Here is a 15,050-nt window from a genome sequence, read left to right on the forward strand (position 1 = left end):
GGCCCTCCTGATTTTACCAGATAATATTGGACCTTAATTTTAGTCTTTACAGCACACTTTTCTTCTCCTTCATTCCTCTCAGAGAGATGATGTAAGTTCCTGGGGGTCCTTATAAATCATCCTAGCAATTGAGGAGGAGCGATTACCTCACCTATCCATTGTGGTTTATCTGGTCCAACCCCAGATCTCTTCTTACTGGCCTGATGCCCAGCACCCCATACAGACACTCTCTTGTGGAGGCGTAAGCACTCCCTGAGTCCTTCCCCAATGCTCTAATTACCTGCTAGTCTCTGGGAGCCTGCCTCATTTCCCTCGGTGCTAGTATGTCCCTCAGTTACATCTAATCTCCTTTTTTTTTTTTTTTTTTTTTTGGTGTCTGCTTTATGCAAGACTTGGCCTAAGCCCATGGAAAATGCAGGCATAAGGTCCCCTCTGTTTCAGGATAGCCTCTCCTCAGTGTATCCCATGTCAGCATCTTTTCTTCGGTATCCACTAGATCTACGTTCTAGAAACAGTCTTTCCTTGCTTACTAAACTCTTATTTCCTTTTGGGCAAAAAAAAAAAAGGTCATTGTAATTTATCATGCATACTTCCTTCTCTACGACTTATAGTATTAATTTCATGCACTAGTCTTCAGGATTTTTGGTTCTTGATACGAAAAACCAAGTTTTGGTCAAAACAAAACAAAAAGCTTCCTCTGTCAAACCCCAAAATTTTCTTATTTAGCTTAAAATTTGGTTTTACATATCAAGAATTGCCTCTGCTATTAGTCTTAAAATAATCAATTCAACAAATAATCCATATCTTTGTTCTAGAGCTACAGCGGAACTGCCCAATATAGTAGCCCTATGTGACTATTTAATTCAAAACCTTAATTAAGATTGACTTAGTTGACATAAAATTTAAAATTCAACTCCTCAGTCACAGTAGCCACATTTCAAGTGCTCAACAGCCACATGTGGCTAGTGGTTACCATAGAAGACAGTCAAACTTAGAACATTTCCACATTGCATAAAGTTCTATTGGACAGTGCTAGTCTAGAGTATATCTACTTTTCCCTTGACGGCTGTGACTTGTGAGTAAAGGGCGATGTGTAAAGAAAGAGGGGTGAGGGATGAGGTCATTGAGAAAGAAACCTATGTATATCTCAAAATGTTATCCTGCTGCAGTAACTTTGAAGAAAATTTTGAGCTTTAGAAGCATAAATAACTGCTTTTCTTTCCCTCCGTGTTTTGGTAGAAGAACATTTTTGGCAGCTGGAAATGCTTCTGCCTACCAGTCTGTCACAGATGGCATGTATCACGGATTGCCACCTCTGAGCAATTCTCTCGTGAAGAGCATTTTTGCTTCACAGCTCAGCCTGCCCCAGCCGCTAGATCCACAGAGCCTCCAGGTATGTTGAGAGGTATTTTTATACCTATAAATGGTGTGTTGTACATCGAGGATTTGGGTACTTTGTTTCCATTTGGTTTAAATTTTGTAGGGGCTCTCCATGCTCTAGTGCTCTTTAGCCTTGCTTGGCTACCCTTCATTGACACGGGAGAGCAGCCTGGGCTCTGTTATTCATAGTCAGAGTCTTCTGCCTCCAAACTACTCAACAGGAAAATTGAAACCATAGCTCACAGCTGGTGGCAAAACCAACAGTTGATCTTTTCTATTTGATAAATAATAATGACAGCAACTATACTACATAAATTAAGGCCAGCATATGAGTTTTGAAGAACCAGGATTACAACAGGCGTTATCAAATGTTATCCTGGCAACTATTATTGCTCCTGGGTACCAACAGTATTACCCACCTTCCATAACTAAAAGCTTAAGGTTCTGGCAGGCCAGACATCAGACTGCTGGGCAGTCATGGCAGCACTAGATCATAAATTCTATTGATTATCTATGGCCGTATAACAAATTACCCCAAAATTTAGCAGATTAAAACAATAAATGTTCATCATCTCATATAGTTTCTGAGGCTCAGGAATCTGGGAAGAGTATATTGTGTAGTCCTGGCTAGTCGTGTAGATCTCTCATTAGTCTCCAGTCAAGGTACTGGCCCAGGTTGTAGTCATCTCAAGGAGATGAATCTGCTTCCAAGCCCACTCACAGGGCTGTTGGTTGGCATCAGAATATCCACTTCTGAGCTCATTCATGTGAGCTTCTCCACAGGGCTTCCTCACAACGTGACAGATGGATTCCTCCAGGGCAAACAATTCAAGAGACAACAAAAGACAGAACCCAAGGTGGAAGTCATAGTCTTTTTATTACCCAATTTCAGAAGTGACATCCCAACATTTTTGCCATATTTTATTTTTTCATTTTTTAAGATTTTACTTATTTATTCATGAGAGACAGAGAGAGAGAGGCAGAGGGAGAAGCAGGCCCCATACAGGGAACCTGACGTGGGACTCGATCCCACGTCTTCAGGACCAGGCCCTGGGCTGAAAGCGGCGCTAAACCACTGAGCCACTCAGGCAGCCCATATTTTGCCATATTTTATTCACTAGAGGTGGGTTACTAATTTTTGTCCACACTCAAGGGGAGAAGACTTAAATTCCACCTCTTAATGGAAAGAGTATCAAAGAAGTTAAGGACATATATTTAAAACCACCTTATAAACCCAGGTCTTCCGACTTCAATAGCTCCAGCTTAGTGTTTTTACGTTACAAAGCTAAGCCAAATAATACCAATATCAACCCCTTGTAAGTCCCACACTCTTACCTTCCCTAGCAATAAGACAGTTACTCTTATCCCAAGACTTGACCCTCATTTAGTCCCAGAAGACAGGAATTGGGCCTATCCCTACTGCCTTTGCATGTTGCCTCAGATTAGGTAGATGCAAGTGTCCTGGCTTCCTGCTACCTGAACCAACTCCAACTCTAGGAATTGTTTGAAATCAGTACCAAGTCTGCAAGAGTAGAATGGGGTCAGATGGACAGGCCTACCATGTCCAGGGCTGCATGTGGTGCCATAAGTAGTAGGGGATGGCTTAGCTATTGGACAGTGATATGGAGAAAGCAGAGGCCCACATGTTAATATCGTGGCATTGGCTTTGAGTTGTTACCTACAACTGGAGTACAACGGTGATGAAGGAAAGCATTTTAAAATTCTTAATATTGAGAACATTTGAGTGAGTTTAGTTTTGTTGATCATAAGTGTGTCCCACTGTTATAGAAACTTCCTGGAACTTCCAAACATTGGTGCTGACCAGTAAACTGAAATCTTAAGTACCCTTGTATGTTTAGCCAGATCCTGAAGAAAAAAGAAAGAAAAAAATTATTACTCTCTCTTCTATATCATCAGAGATTTTCTATCAAGAACTATGTCTACATAGTAAATAAATCATCTCATGGTGTTTTGGAGTACAGACACAGAAATCCTGTTCATATAAGATGTTTATTATTTATGGACACAGTATAGCATTATTGTGTTTCTTATTTGGTTCTTTTAGGCATCTATGCTATTCCCTTGGAGAGCATTTCTGGAAGATGGAGGACTGTTTCCGGTTATGAGTAACAGCCCAGATACCCTAGAATACAATATGCAGGTAGGATAGGTCTTCCCACTTGTCACTGAACTGAATGAAGACTGCAAAACAGGCGTCATTGGGTCCATAGGTCAGTGGTAAATAATTTATGAGATAAGCAGAGGTGTTTGATTATGAAGCTGTAAACCCAGTGCTACAAGGTGAGTCATGCTTTCTTATGACGGAAGAGAATCATGCTCTTACCAAGTATGGGCCTCTTTCGTGGCGTCAGCTGCAATTTCCATGGCCAGTAATGATCTGGGAAGATGGCAATCCATCTCCAATCACTCTCTGAGCCTCTTAGAGAAACACCTAGGCTGGAAGCTCGGGGCGGGGGTGGGGGGGGTGCGGGCGGTGTGACCAGGACCCTGGCCTGCCTGTGAACAGTGGTAGGAAGAGAACCCATTAAGCACAATTCATAAGGAGAATTTCTTTGGATTATTTGTTTCCCCTGATTCCCTAAGCAAGTATCATTGTGTTCTCATTTTTAAAAATAGAAAATATAGAAAAGTATTAAGAACAACATGAAAATTAGTCATAAATTTGCTTCAAAATAATATGGAAGTGGGAAGTGATAGACATAGGTGCAGGACTGGCTATAGGTTGATGGTTCTTGGGGCTAGGTGATGGGAACTATGCCGTTTGCTTTTGCTTATGTTCAATATTAAGTCAGTTTGGATTTTTAAAAATATTTTATTTATTTATTCATGACAGACACACAGAGGCAGAGATATAGGCAGAGGGAGAAGCAGGCTCCCTGCCAGAAGCCTGATGCAGGACTTGATCCCAGGACCCTGGGATCACGACCTGAGCCAAAGGCACATGCTCAACCACTGAGCCACCCAGGTGTTCTTACATCTGTACTTTTAAAGAAAAATTGATATCATACTATACATTTACCATGTACAGCTGCCACTGTAAAGTGCTGGGAGACTTGACTTCCATACAAAGCCAAAAGTCTAAGATGTTCAAGGAGGACTTTGAGCTAGAAATTGTTGCTCTGATTTTTATGGATTTTCTAATAGTTGAGAAGGCAGGGCTTGTAAACATAATTATCCATGGTTTTCTCCCCAAAATCATGTAAAAGGGATACAAAGAAATCTTCAAAATGAGTGTGTTGTTCATTTTTGTTTTTAGCTGTGCCTCTGTAGGCTGAGTGACCGTGACCTCAAGGTGGCTCATGGAGAGCTGGTGGGCATGCAACTGCTTTTGGAAGATGTACTTCTGAGCAGCTATCATATGATCCTGGAGGATCCCTCCAGACAGCAAGCCACACTGGACAAAAACACTCAGGTACTCTTGGTGAACAGGCCACATAACCAGCCAATGCTGTACTGTACTAAAGGCCCTTCCTATCTGGGAGATGGACCAGAGAGCCCCCTCTGTCCAACAGCCTTTCCCAGTGAGTCCCAGGACTATGCGAAGGCTGCTTCGGAGCAGCAATGGAGCAGGAGTCACCTGTGATCCATGGCACATTCATTTCTTTTCATTTTAAAAATAGAACAAAGGTGGGAGGGCCATTGAAACCAAATGGAGCAAATCATCTAACTAGCTGGATTTCCTTAGGAGTCACACACATTTAAAGTTGGAAGACACATTTAGAAGTGGAGTCGGAAGGACTGGAGAGGTATGAGAGAGGACCCTGGGTGAACATCTCCAGCCTGGGCTCTCGTCCTCATCACTCAGCTAGCCTATGGACCCCCAAGCAAGCATTCCCTCCTCTGGACTTGTCCCTCTGAAGCTCTAAGGTACCAAGAGCCCCTAGCCCACCTGGTATCATAACTGGAAACAGTTCTGCTCATATCTAGGAACCAGACACTTGTCTGGACACAGAATAAGCTAGCTGGTGCCCCTCTCTGAAGAGCCTCCTCTTCCAAGCCAGACTTTTTGGAGAGATCTGCAGCAGCCACTTCTGATTCCTTACCTTTAATCTTCTCCTCAGAAACTACAATTTGTCACCACTGAGACCACTCTCATCAAGAGCACCATGGTCCTTGTCACAAAATCCCCTGGATACTTTTCAGTCCCCTCCAACCTGACCCCTTGTCAGCATTTGACACAATGTGTCCTTGCAGCCTCCCTGCTCCTGGCTCCCAAAGTACAGCTCCCTCCTAGTTTTCCTCTGGCATTGGTAGCAGGCCTTCTCCGACTTCCCACAGACTCTCCTCCGCCTCCTGCCCCCCCCCTTCCTCTCCCAGTCCCCAATGTGTTATCTTTTAGGCTCTGTCCCACTACTTCTACAACCAGGTCTGCATTTTTACTTCCACAACGTTAGCCACTTGTGTCTTTGCAGACCCCTTCCTCCATTTAAAAAAAAAATCATTAAATCATTATAGTCTACAACTGTGTTAATATAAAAAATTAATATCATATGTTAAAATATTTTTATTCAAACTCAATACCCTTTCTTTTCTGAGTTTAAAAGAATTAAAACACTTTGTTGGACCTAGGCACTGTGCATTTTGTGTCTAGTCAATAAGTTTCCCCCGAATACTATTAACACAACTCTTGGCTATGACTGAGATCTTTTCAGAGCGCTTTGGTAGTTACTTGTTTCTCTTCTCTTCACAATGATTCCATGAAGTAGGTACTTTCATTATTCTCATTTTACAGATAATACTGAAGCTCAGAAAGGTTAAGTGGTGTGCTCAAAATCACATACCTAGTAAGGAGAGAAACCCAGATTCCAATTTAATAACCTGGCCCTGGAGCTCCCTTCTACTCTTATTTGCTATGTTTGTTCCACTTCTCAGCCTCTCCCTAGGCAAACTCACCTGCTTTTATAACTTTGATGACTTTACACATGATGACTCATGTGATGACCATCTACGTGTCTTGTCCAAATATAAATCTTCTCAGATTCATGCATTAAACATCCTTGTCCCCTCCCAGAGACCTTGTGTCCCAAACTGGGCTTATTTCACTGCCCAAAATTTGCTCCTTTTTCCATATTCCCTGTCAGTTAACTACCACCTGTCCAGTTGTCCAAGCCAGAAAATCTGGACACTCATCTTTGATCCCTCTCTATCATACCCCACAATCAGACACTAAGTTCGACTATCCTATTAATTTAATATCTCTCAGGTTTGTCCACTTCCCCATCTTCCATTACCAACCCTCAATCAGCATCATCTCCTGATGTTAGGCTATGAGCATGACCTCTGATTGGACTCCCTATATTCACTCTTGCCTTCTTCCAGTATATTCACCAGGGTAATATTTTTAAATGCAAAACCTGATTATGTCACTTCCCTCTTATAACCCTTCAGTGACTTCCAAATGTCCTGAGAATACAATCCAAGTGTCCTGACCCACTGATATCTCTATCCTCAACTTCTTTCATTTTATCAAATGCACCATGCTGCCTCTCTCCTCAGTAACTTTGTGCAAGCCAGTCCCTCTAACAGAAAACCTCCTTCTCCTAACTCTCCACTTCATCATCTGATTAACTCCTATTTATCCTTCAGGTTTCAACTGCCAAATCACTCTTTCAGAAGCTTTTTCAGATTTTCCACCTTTGAGCTGATGCCCCTCTGTGCCAGTTAGGGTGCACTTGCTCTAAGTAACAGGTTGTCCTACTGGTCATGACTTAAACTAGGAAGGGTACTGATCTTTTAAAACAAGTCTAGGAGGAGGCAGTTCAGGTTGGTGCAGTCACTCAGGTCGGTGTAGGCCCCCACTCTGCCATCTTGGGTATGTTGCCACATGTGTCCTTCATCCTTGTAAGATGAAAACAGGAGCCAAAAGCTTTCTCGTTAAAGGGCTTTATCTTTTTACCAAGGAAGAAAATCCTTTCCAGAGCCTTCTAATAGATTTTCCTTGTGTTCTACTGGCTGAAATTGAGTCATGAGTCTACTTCAGGCAAATTAGTGGAAAATGAAGTGTGTTTGGATGTGCCATCTAAGTTCCACAACAGAATTACATGTTTCACTCAGAGGGAGCATTTGCAAAATAAGCACTGGCACCAAATAGTACCAAGATCAAGAAGCATGCTGGGCCCTTTGGGCTCTTGATTTACTATTTCCTGGTCCTGTTTTTTTTTTTTAAAGATTTTATTTATTTATTTATTTATTTATTTATTAATGAGACAGAGAGAGAGAGAGAGAAGCAGAGGGAGAGAGGGGTGCAGGCAGATGGAGAAGCAGGCTCCATGCAGGGAGCCTGATGTGGGACTCGATCCCGGGTCTCCAGGATCACGCCCTGGGCTGAAGGCAGGTGCTAAACCTGCATCTTATAACCATTCAGATTTACTATTTCCGGGTCTCCAGGATCACGCCCTGGGCTGAAAGTAGGTGCTAAACCTGCCTCTTATAACCCTTCAGATTTACTATTTATTTTAACTGAGCCACCCATGGATTCCCCCTCCTGGCCCTGTTTTTTGATGGATTGCCAGCCTTCCCTGACATCCCCACTATCCGCCTCCTTCGTTCTTTATCCTGTCTCCTGTTCCTTCTTCCGTTCTCTGAACTTCTCTTTTTATGAATATATTAACAAGGTAAGTTTGCCTTAAAGTTATTATTTATTTTAATTAGTTTTATTTCACAATTTGTTTTTAAATATTCATAGGCAACAGAAAGCACTGGAATTTATCTATTTCTTCTAGGAAGTTCAATTTATTTGTTTATAATTGTTAATAATTGTCTCATGATTCCCTGTATTTCTGTGGTATCAGTTGTACCTTTTCTTTCATTTCTGATTTTATTTCTTTAAGCTCTCTCTTTTTATCTTGGTGAGTCTAGCTAAAGGTTTGTTAATTTTGTTTATCCTTTCAAAAAAACAGCTGTTCATTAATTTTTAAAATTATCTTTTTAGTCTCTATTTCATCTATTTCTGCTCTGATCTGTATTATTTCCTTCCTTTTACTAACTGGGCTTTGAGTCCCTTAAAGCCCATGTTTCTTACTGATTTTTCTGTCTAAATAATCTATCAGTTGATGTAAATGGGGTGTTAAAGTCCCCTACTATTATTATATTGCTGTGAGTTTCTCTCTTTAGGTCTCTTAATATTTGTCTTATATTTTTTGGTGCTCCCACATTGGCTGCATATATACCTAGAAATTTTTTATCTTCTTGAGGTTAATCCCTTATCGTTATGTAGTGCCCCTCTTTGTCTTTTATTATAGTCTTTGTTTTAAAATCTACTTTGTCTAGTATGAATATACCTACACCAGCTTTATTTTCATTTCCAATTGCATGGAATGTCTTTTTTCCATCTCTTCACTGAAAGTGTGTGTCCTTACCTATGCCTTGCTTTTCTATCCATTCAGCAACTCTATGCTTTTTTTTATTAGAAAATTTAGTCTGTTTGCATTTATTTTAATCATTGATAGGTAAGTACTTACTGCCATTTTGTTAATTGTTTAGTGACTGTTTTTGTAGTTCCTTTCTGTTCCTTCCTTCTTCTCTTTCTTCCCTTCTGGCTTGATGACTATCTTTAATGTTCTGTTTAGATTCCTATCACATTTTCTTTTGTGTATTTAATACAAGTTTTTGCTATGTAGTTACTATAAGATTCACATACATCATACTGTGTATATAACTGTCTCTTTTAAGTTGATGGCAACTCATATTTGAACATTTTCCAAACTCTACATTTTAACTGCCACATCCCTTCATGTTTTATGTTTTTGATGTCACATTTTATATCTTTTTATTTTCCGTATCTCTTAACTAATTATTGTAGTTTTAGTTAATTTTACTTTTGTCTTTTAATCTTCATAGTAGCTTTATAAATTAACCCATTACCTTTACTATATATTTACCTTTCCCAGTGAGATTTTTATTTTTGTATGTTTTTGCTGGTTAATAATGCCATTTCATTTCTGCTATAAGACATCCCTTTAACATTTCTTATAAGGCCAGTTTAGGAGTGCTAAACTCCTTTAGCTTTTGTCTAGAAAGCTCTATCTCTTCTTCAATTCTGAATGTTAATCCTCAGGTAGAGTATTCTTGGTTCAAAGAATTTTCCTTTCAGTACTTTGAATATCTCATGTCACTCTCTTCTGGCCTGCAAAATTTCTGCTGAGAAATCTGTTGATTATAGTGTTTTCCTTATATGTAACAATTGTTTTTCTCTTGCTACTCTTAAGATTCTCTCTTTAAATGTTGACACTTTAATTATAATGTGTCTTGGTGTGGCTGTCTTTGAATTCATCTTATTTGGAACTCTCTGGGATTCCTGAATCTAGATATCTGTTTCCTTTCTTAGGTTAAGAAGGTTTTCAATTATTATTTCTTAAAATAAGTTTTCTGCCTGTTTCTCTTTCTTTTCTCTTTATGGGACCCCTATAATCTGAGTGTTATTCTATTTGATGTTGTTTCACAGGTCCCTTAAGTTATCTTCATTTTTTAAAATTCCTTTTACCTTTTGCTGCTCTATCTGGATGAATTCCATTGCTTTGCATTCCAGCTTGCTGACCCATTCATCTGCTTCATCCAGTCTGCTCTTTAAGCTTTCTAGGATATTTTTCAGTTCACCTATTATATTCTTCAGCTTTGTGGACTTGTGTTTGATACTTCATTATATTTCCTATCTCTTCATTGAAGTCCATTCCTCTTGCAAGTTTGTGAGCACCTTTATGACCATTACCCTAAATTCTTTATCAGGTGGATTACTTACCTAAATAGCATTATGTCTTTCTCTGGGTCTCTCAGTCTTGAAATGCCCTTATGTCACAGAAACTTCTTGTTCAAACTTGTCCTAGCTCTTAGTTGTTTTTGAACCTTTATGATTGTCTAATCAGCCTGATTTATTATTGATACATGATTGAAGATATACCAAAGCTTGTCAGTGTTCCAAAGGGAGAAATGTCATTTAGCACCAAGCTTCAGGCTGATCTGAAGCCAGACCCTCAGGCAGCAGCTTTTAAAATCTGCATATATATTGGGGTGCCTACGTGGCTCAGTTGGTTAAGCATCTGCCTTTGACTCAGGTCATGATCCCGGGGTCTTGGGATCAAGCCCCAAGTAGGATTCTCTGTTCAGTGGGAAGTCTGCTTCTCTCTCTCTCTCTCTCTCTCTCTCTCTCTCCTCCCCACCCCCACCAACTCATGCTCTCTCTCTCTTTCTCAAACAAATAAAATCATTTAAAAATACATGCTAATATAGTGTTGTGCAGCCACAATCATAATCCCTGCTAGCCTCCAGACCAAAGGATCTGAAGGTATCCTCTGGGTGACAGTTGCAAAATTTGGGACTCTAGATAAGTGTATAAGCTCCTTTCTGGGAGAACTTATTGAGCTGTATTAAGGCATATGAGGTGCACAAGGATGGTGTCTTCCTGCTTATGTTCCTTAGGAGCACCTCCGTAGCCTCTAGATGTAGGGAAAACCTGAAGCCTGCTCCTCACTCAAGCTGAAGCTCCAGGCTAAGTAAATAGGCTTTTTTCACAGGGAGAAAGAGTTGTGCTTCAGTCTACTGTCTGCAGTACCCTGGAATAGTGGCCTGTCAAGTACTGTCTTTCTGATTGATACATTCCCTTGGAGCTCAGAAATGTCAGCCCCCTTGACCACCAGGTCCAGTCAGTCGAGGAGCATCCGCTGTGCGGATTGCATTATCCACTGACTTTAACTAGACAGCTGGAGAATGTAAGGGGTGGGGCACACTCTCAGCTTCAGAAAGACAGCAGGAAAACGTCTTGACTGCTTGTCCCCAGGGCTTCAGGAATGTGACAGGAGAGTGCCTTGTCTGTGTGCATATCCTGGCTTTAGGCTGAGAGCAGAAAAATGCTGGGACTGCTCACATTCGCTAGCCCCAACCAGCGAGTGCAAGAATGTTGCAGCTACTTGTGTTCACCAGCTTTGCTAAGGAGTGGGAGAATGCTGCTGCTACTGCTTGCTCTTGCCTGCCCCAGCTAAGCATCTGGGAGGTGTTGCAACTGGTCCCCGTTCTGACTTTCAGCAAGGCAACCAGACGGTGCCATAACCAACTGCCCCTGCTTGTCTTAGTAAGATGGTGGTGGGAGGGTTTTGAATCTGAACTCGCCCCCTGTGCTAGCAGAGTATGTAGAGTGCAATATTGGCATCTGCCAGTGGCATCCTCCATTTCCGGGGAGAGCTCATCTGCCCCTACCCCTCCATTTGCTTTTAGATTAGCCACTGAATCTCCTGCACATATAGTCTAGTTATGTTTTTGCTGGGTCTTCAGGTGACACTGCACACATATCCTTTAAAAGGGGCATCTTGGGCCTTTTTGAGCAGAGGGGTCTACATTGCTTGTAGGCTGCCCACCCCCCTACCCCTTCATCATGCTCGGCCTTGGTTGAATGTTTTTGGCTACTGCATAAGATTTTATTTGATGAAAAGTTTCCGAGGATAAAACAAATCTGGAAATCTTGGGTTAGCTGCTTAGTGAGGTGGTAAGCTACTTGAGGAGTTGTCAGCTGTGTGCAGGAGCTTTCGGCTCTCTCCTGGGTCTTGCTTGCCAACTCTGCTTTGGACTAACCCTCTTTCTGCAGCCATGCCTTTCTTTAGATATGTTAATAGCCCTGATCAAGGATCCAGTTACACTAGGTGGTGGTTCTTCCTGTTTTGAGCCCAGAAACCTGAATATCTGAGGTGCTGTTACCTGAATGTTCTCTGAGGCCCTTCTTGCCAGAACATCATGATCCAGGTCTGCCGTCTTCATCTGCAAAGCGATGCTCCTTTCCCTGTGCCTGAGACACCGCCATCAGGGAACAGGCCTGGATGCAGGTCCCCATTTTGTCTGTCACTCTGGGTGACCCCTGTCCTCACACCTCTGGCTGCAAGAGAGGGGGACCTGAAAACGTTGTTCCCTCCGTATCCTCCAGGGCTCATAGCAGCCCCTCAACAAACATTTAAGGAAAAGATAAACGAGTAAACAAATCATAATTCTAAAGGAAAATTGCCTATTGAATGATAAGTTCAAATTAAGAGACATATAAGCTTTTTTTTTAAGATTTCATTTATTTATTCATGAGAGACACAGAGAGAGAGAGGCAGAGACATAGAGAGAGAAGCAGGCTCCATGCAGGGAGTCCGATGCGGGACTCGATCCCAAAACTCTGGGATCACACCCTGGGCTGAAGGCAGGCACCAAACCACTGAGCCATCCAGGGATTCCCCAAGACATATAAACTTATAAAGGCTGGGAGGAGAAATAGGAGATGAGATAAACTTACATTTCCATTTCCTCATCCATAAAACAAGTAAAATCCCTAATAAAGGTTATGTTACAGCTCTACTGTGATGGGGAATTAAATCTCAAAGGGCACTTTCCAGAATGCAGAGGCTAACCATGAAAGGCTCAGTTTTTCAAAGACAGATACGATGTTAATGCCCAAGTAAGAGTTTTTTAGATAAGTGGTTCAAGACTCAAGTAGAAAGCTGAAATGGAGACATTTCCCTCTTTTCTGTATCCTGTGTATTTAAGAAGGATGCTTACCCTCTCTAAGCTCTCAGTGTGCTGCAAGCCCATGAACCATTCCTCCTGGGGAGACTGGGCATTCTCTAAAATGTTCGTTCTGCATGGGCTACATGTAAAAGGTTATCCTATATTGATCTATGATTAGTAAAGAAGGATTTCTGTAATACTTTCAGCGAGATTTGTCCAGAGTGCCAGAATTCAGAAGTCAGTTCCCAAGCAGCCCCAAAGCCTCCATGCTACCGAGGGACCCATGCAATGCAGTGACATCCCTTGCCTTCCTGAGATCATTTCTGGTGTTGTGGAAGCAGCTGGAAGTGCTAAAGGAGCAGTGGGGCCGACTCAAACTGCAAGGCCAGGACAGCAATTCTCTGTCCTTTCACAAACAGTTTTCAGAACTCTACGGGTGAGTGTTGCTGCTGAGGTGCAAATTTTTGTGAATGAGTGGAATCTGAGGCTTGGCAAATTCCTGCCTCTTACTCTGAGGGTGAGATTTAGTCCATAATCCTGGTACATGCAGCCCCACTGAGTGTAGAGGAAGCTGGGCAATGTGTCTCTATAACCAGTGCTTTTCAGGGAAAGCTGGGTTCTACTGGCTGCAGGGACAGTGCTGGGTTCCACTAAGCAACACTGGTAACATTTACTCTAGGTAAAGAGTTTTACCTAGAGTTCTGTCTCTGGGAACTTGTGCTTCTCAAGTGTCCTCATGGTGCTGACTCTTAAGCTTTTTTAGTTCATAGCATCCCAGGGAGCACTGGGTATGGAGATGCTACTGCTACGAACTCCTCCCCATTTTCTGCCCCATTAGACCCAAGTGTTGAGTCTCTGAAGGCGTCATGCCTTGCAGCCAGAGGTATAATAAGGTGCAACATGAGGTCCTAGATTTGCAGGATGGGGAGGTGTTTTCACAGCTTCAGGCTCTAGCTGGGATGCCTTAAGTGGCAAGAAAAACATGTTGCTTCTTCCATGTGTCTGTTATCAAACAAGCATTCACTAAGCATCCACTCACCATCCTTGGACACAAGAAGTTTCTTACTGGGCACAAGAAGTTTCTCTTTGGTGGCATAGCCCAAACAGTCTATCGTATAGGTTATTATAGTCAGCTTTCCTCGTAACTAGGGAATGAGAAAACCTGTCAATTATTTTGAAGAATAAAGGCTGAAATTAAATGTACCCAATGGGAAAGGCTAAGGGATTTAATATTGACTAAGGGAGTGGCAACTGTCGAGGTGAGGGTCTATAATGGGTTGGGAGGTTTATACATGATTACAGGAAACAGAACATGAATGAACATAATTGTCAGAGAATCTGAAAAAGAAAAAAGGTACATCTGTTTGCTAATTCCTGTCTCTCTTCTTTAATAGAACAGACATTCTCTACCCCAGCATGAAGGCTATCGCTAGGCGGATGGGGAAAGAAGATGAATTTGAAGATATTATAATAAGTAGTCAGTCTTTTCTTCCCCCCAAAGGAGCTTCAGAAATTGAAATAAAAACTCAGCAGGTATGCAGGAGCTGTTTTGAATCTAACTTTGAAAATTTCCTTTATGGCATAAGCATGTAAAACTACAGATCTACCCAGGTGGCATTTTTTTTTTTCTAAAACATTAAGTGTAGATTGAAGGTATGTAAATCATTGAACAGGCTTGGAGGGAACCAAGTATTCAAAGGCATCTGGGACTTTGATTAAGCAAATAACTACTCCTAATATCTCCATTTTGTAAGTCTAGATCTCCATATTTTTATTAAGATAAATAATTAATTTATTTATAATTAATAATTAAGATAGACTAAAATTAAGATAATTAATTAAGATTAATTAAGATAGACTAATTAAGATAGACTAATTAATTAAGATAGACTAATTAATTAAGATAGACTAAAAAAAAAAGACTATGATAGAGAACATAGTAGCATCTTAAACTTAAAATCTAGCACACAATTATCCACCCCTCCCAACACACACACCTAGGAAAATGGAAGGCTTAAAATAGCTCCTGTGATTGGTTTTCTGAGAATAAGACAACATGATTTATACACTAGTCCATTTGATGTGCTAGATGATCTGTCAGGAATCGAGCAGTAACTTACCCCCCAACCCTCCACAACACACACACACACCCTCCAGTCCCAAGCCCATTGCTTACCCTT

General features: G+C 41.3%; 1 protein-coding gene across 4 annotated transcripts in view; it reads left to right on the plus strand.

Moving 5' to 3' along the window:
- LOC112925122 (uncharacterized) overlaps nucleotides 1-15,050 on the plus strand; it is a 158,481-nt gene that overhangs the window by 109,769 nt on the left and 33,662 nt on the right. For all 4 annotated transcript variants that reach the window (XM_072738440.1, XM_072738449.1, XM_072738466.1 and 1 more), the window contains exons 31-35: nucleotides 1,240-1,393; nucleotides 3,446-3,541; nucleotides 4,658-4,813; nucleotides 13,077-13,306; nucleotides 14,265-14,403. In XM_072738440.1, coding sequence (XP_072594541.1) covers nucleotides 1,240-1,393; nucleotides 3,446-3,541; nucleotides 4,658-4,813; nucleotides 13,077-13,306; nucleotides 14,265-14,403 — 775 coding nt within the window. The remainder of the gene's footprint in view (nucleotides 1-1,239; nucleotides 1,394-3,445; nucleotides 3,542-4,657; nucleotides 4,814-13,076; nucleotides 13,307-14,264; nucleotides 14,404-15,050) is intronic.

The sequence above is a fragment of the Vulpes vulpes genome, chromosome 1 (genome assembly GCF_048418805.1).
Source record: "Vulpes vulpes isolate BD-2025 chromosome 1, VulVul3, whole genome shotgun sequence".
Taxonomy (NCBI): Eukaryota; Metazoa; Chordata; class Mammalia; order Carnivora; family Canidae; genus Vulpes; species Vulpes vulpes.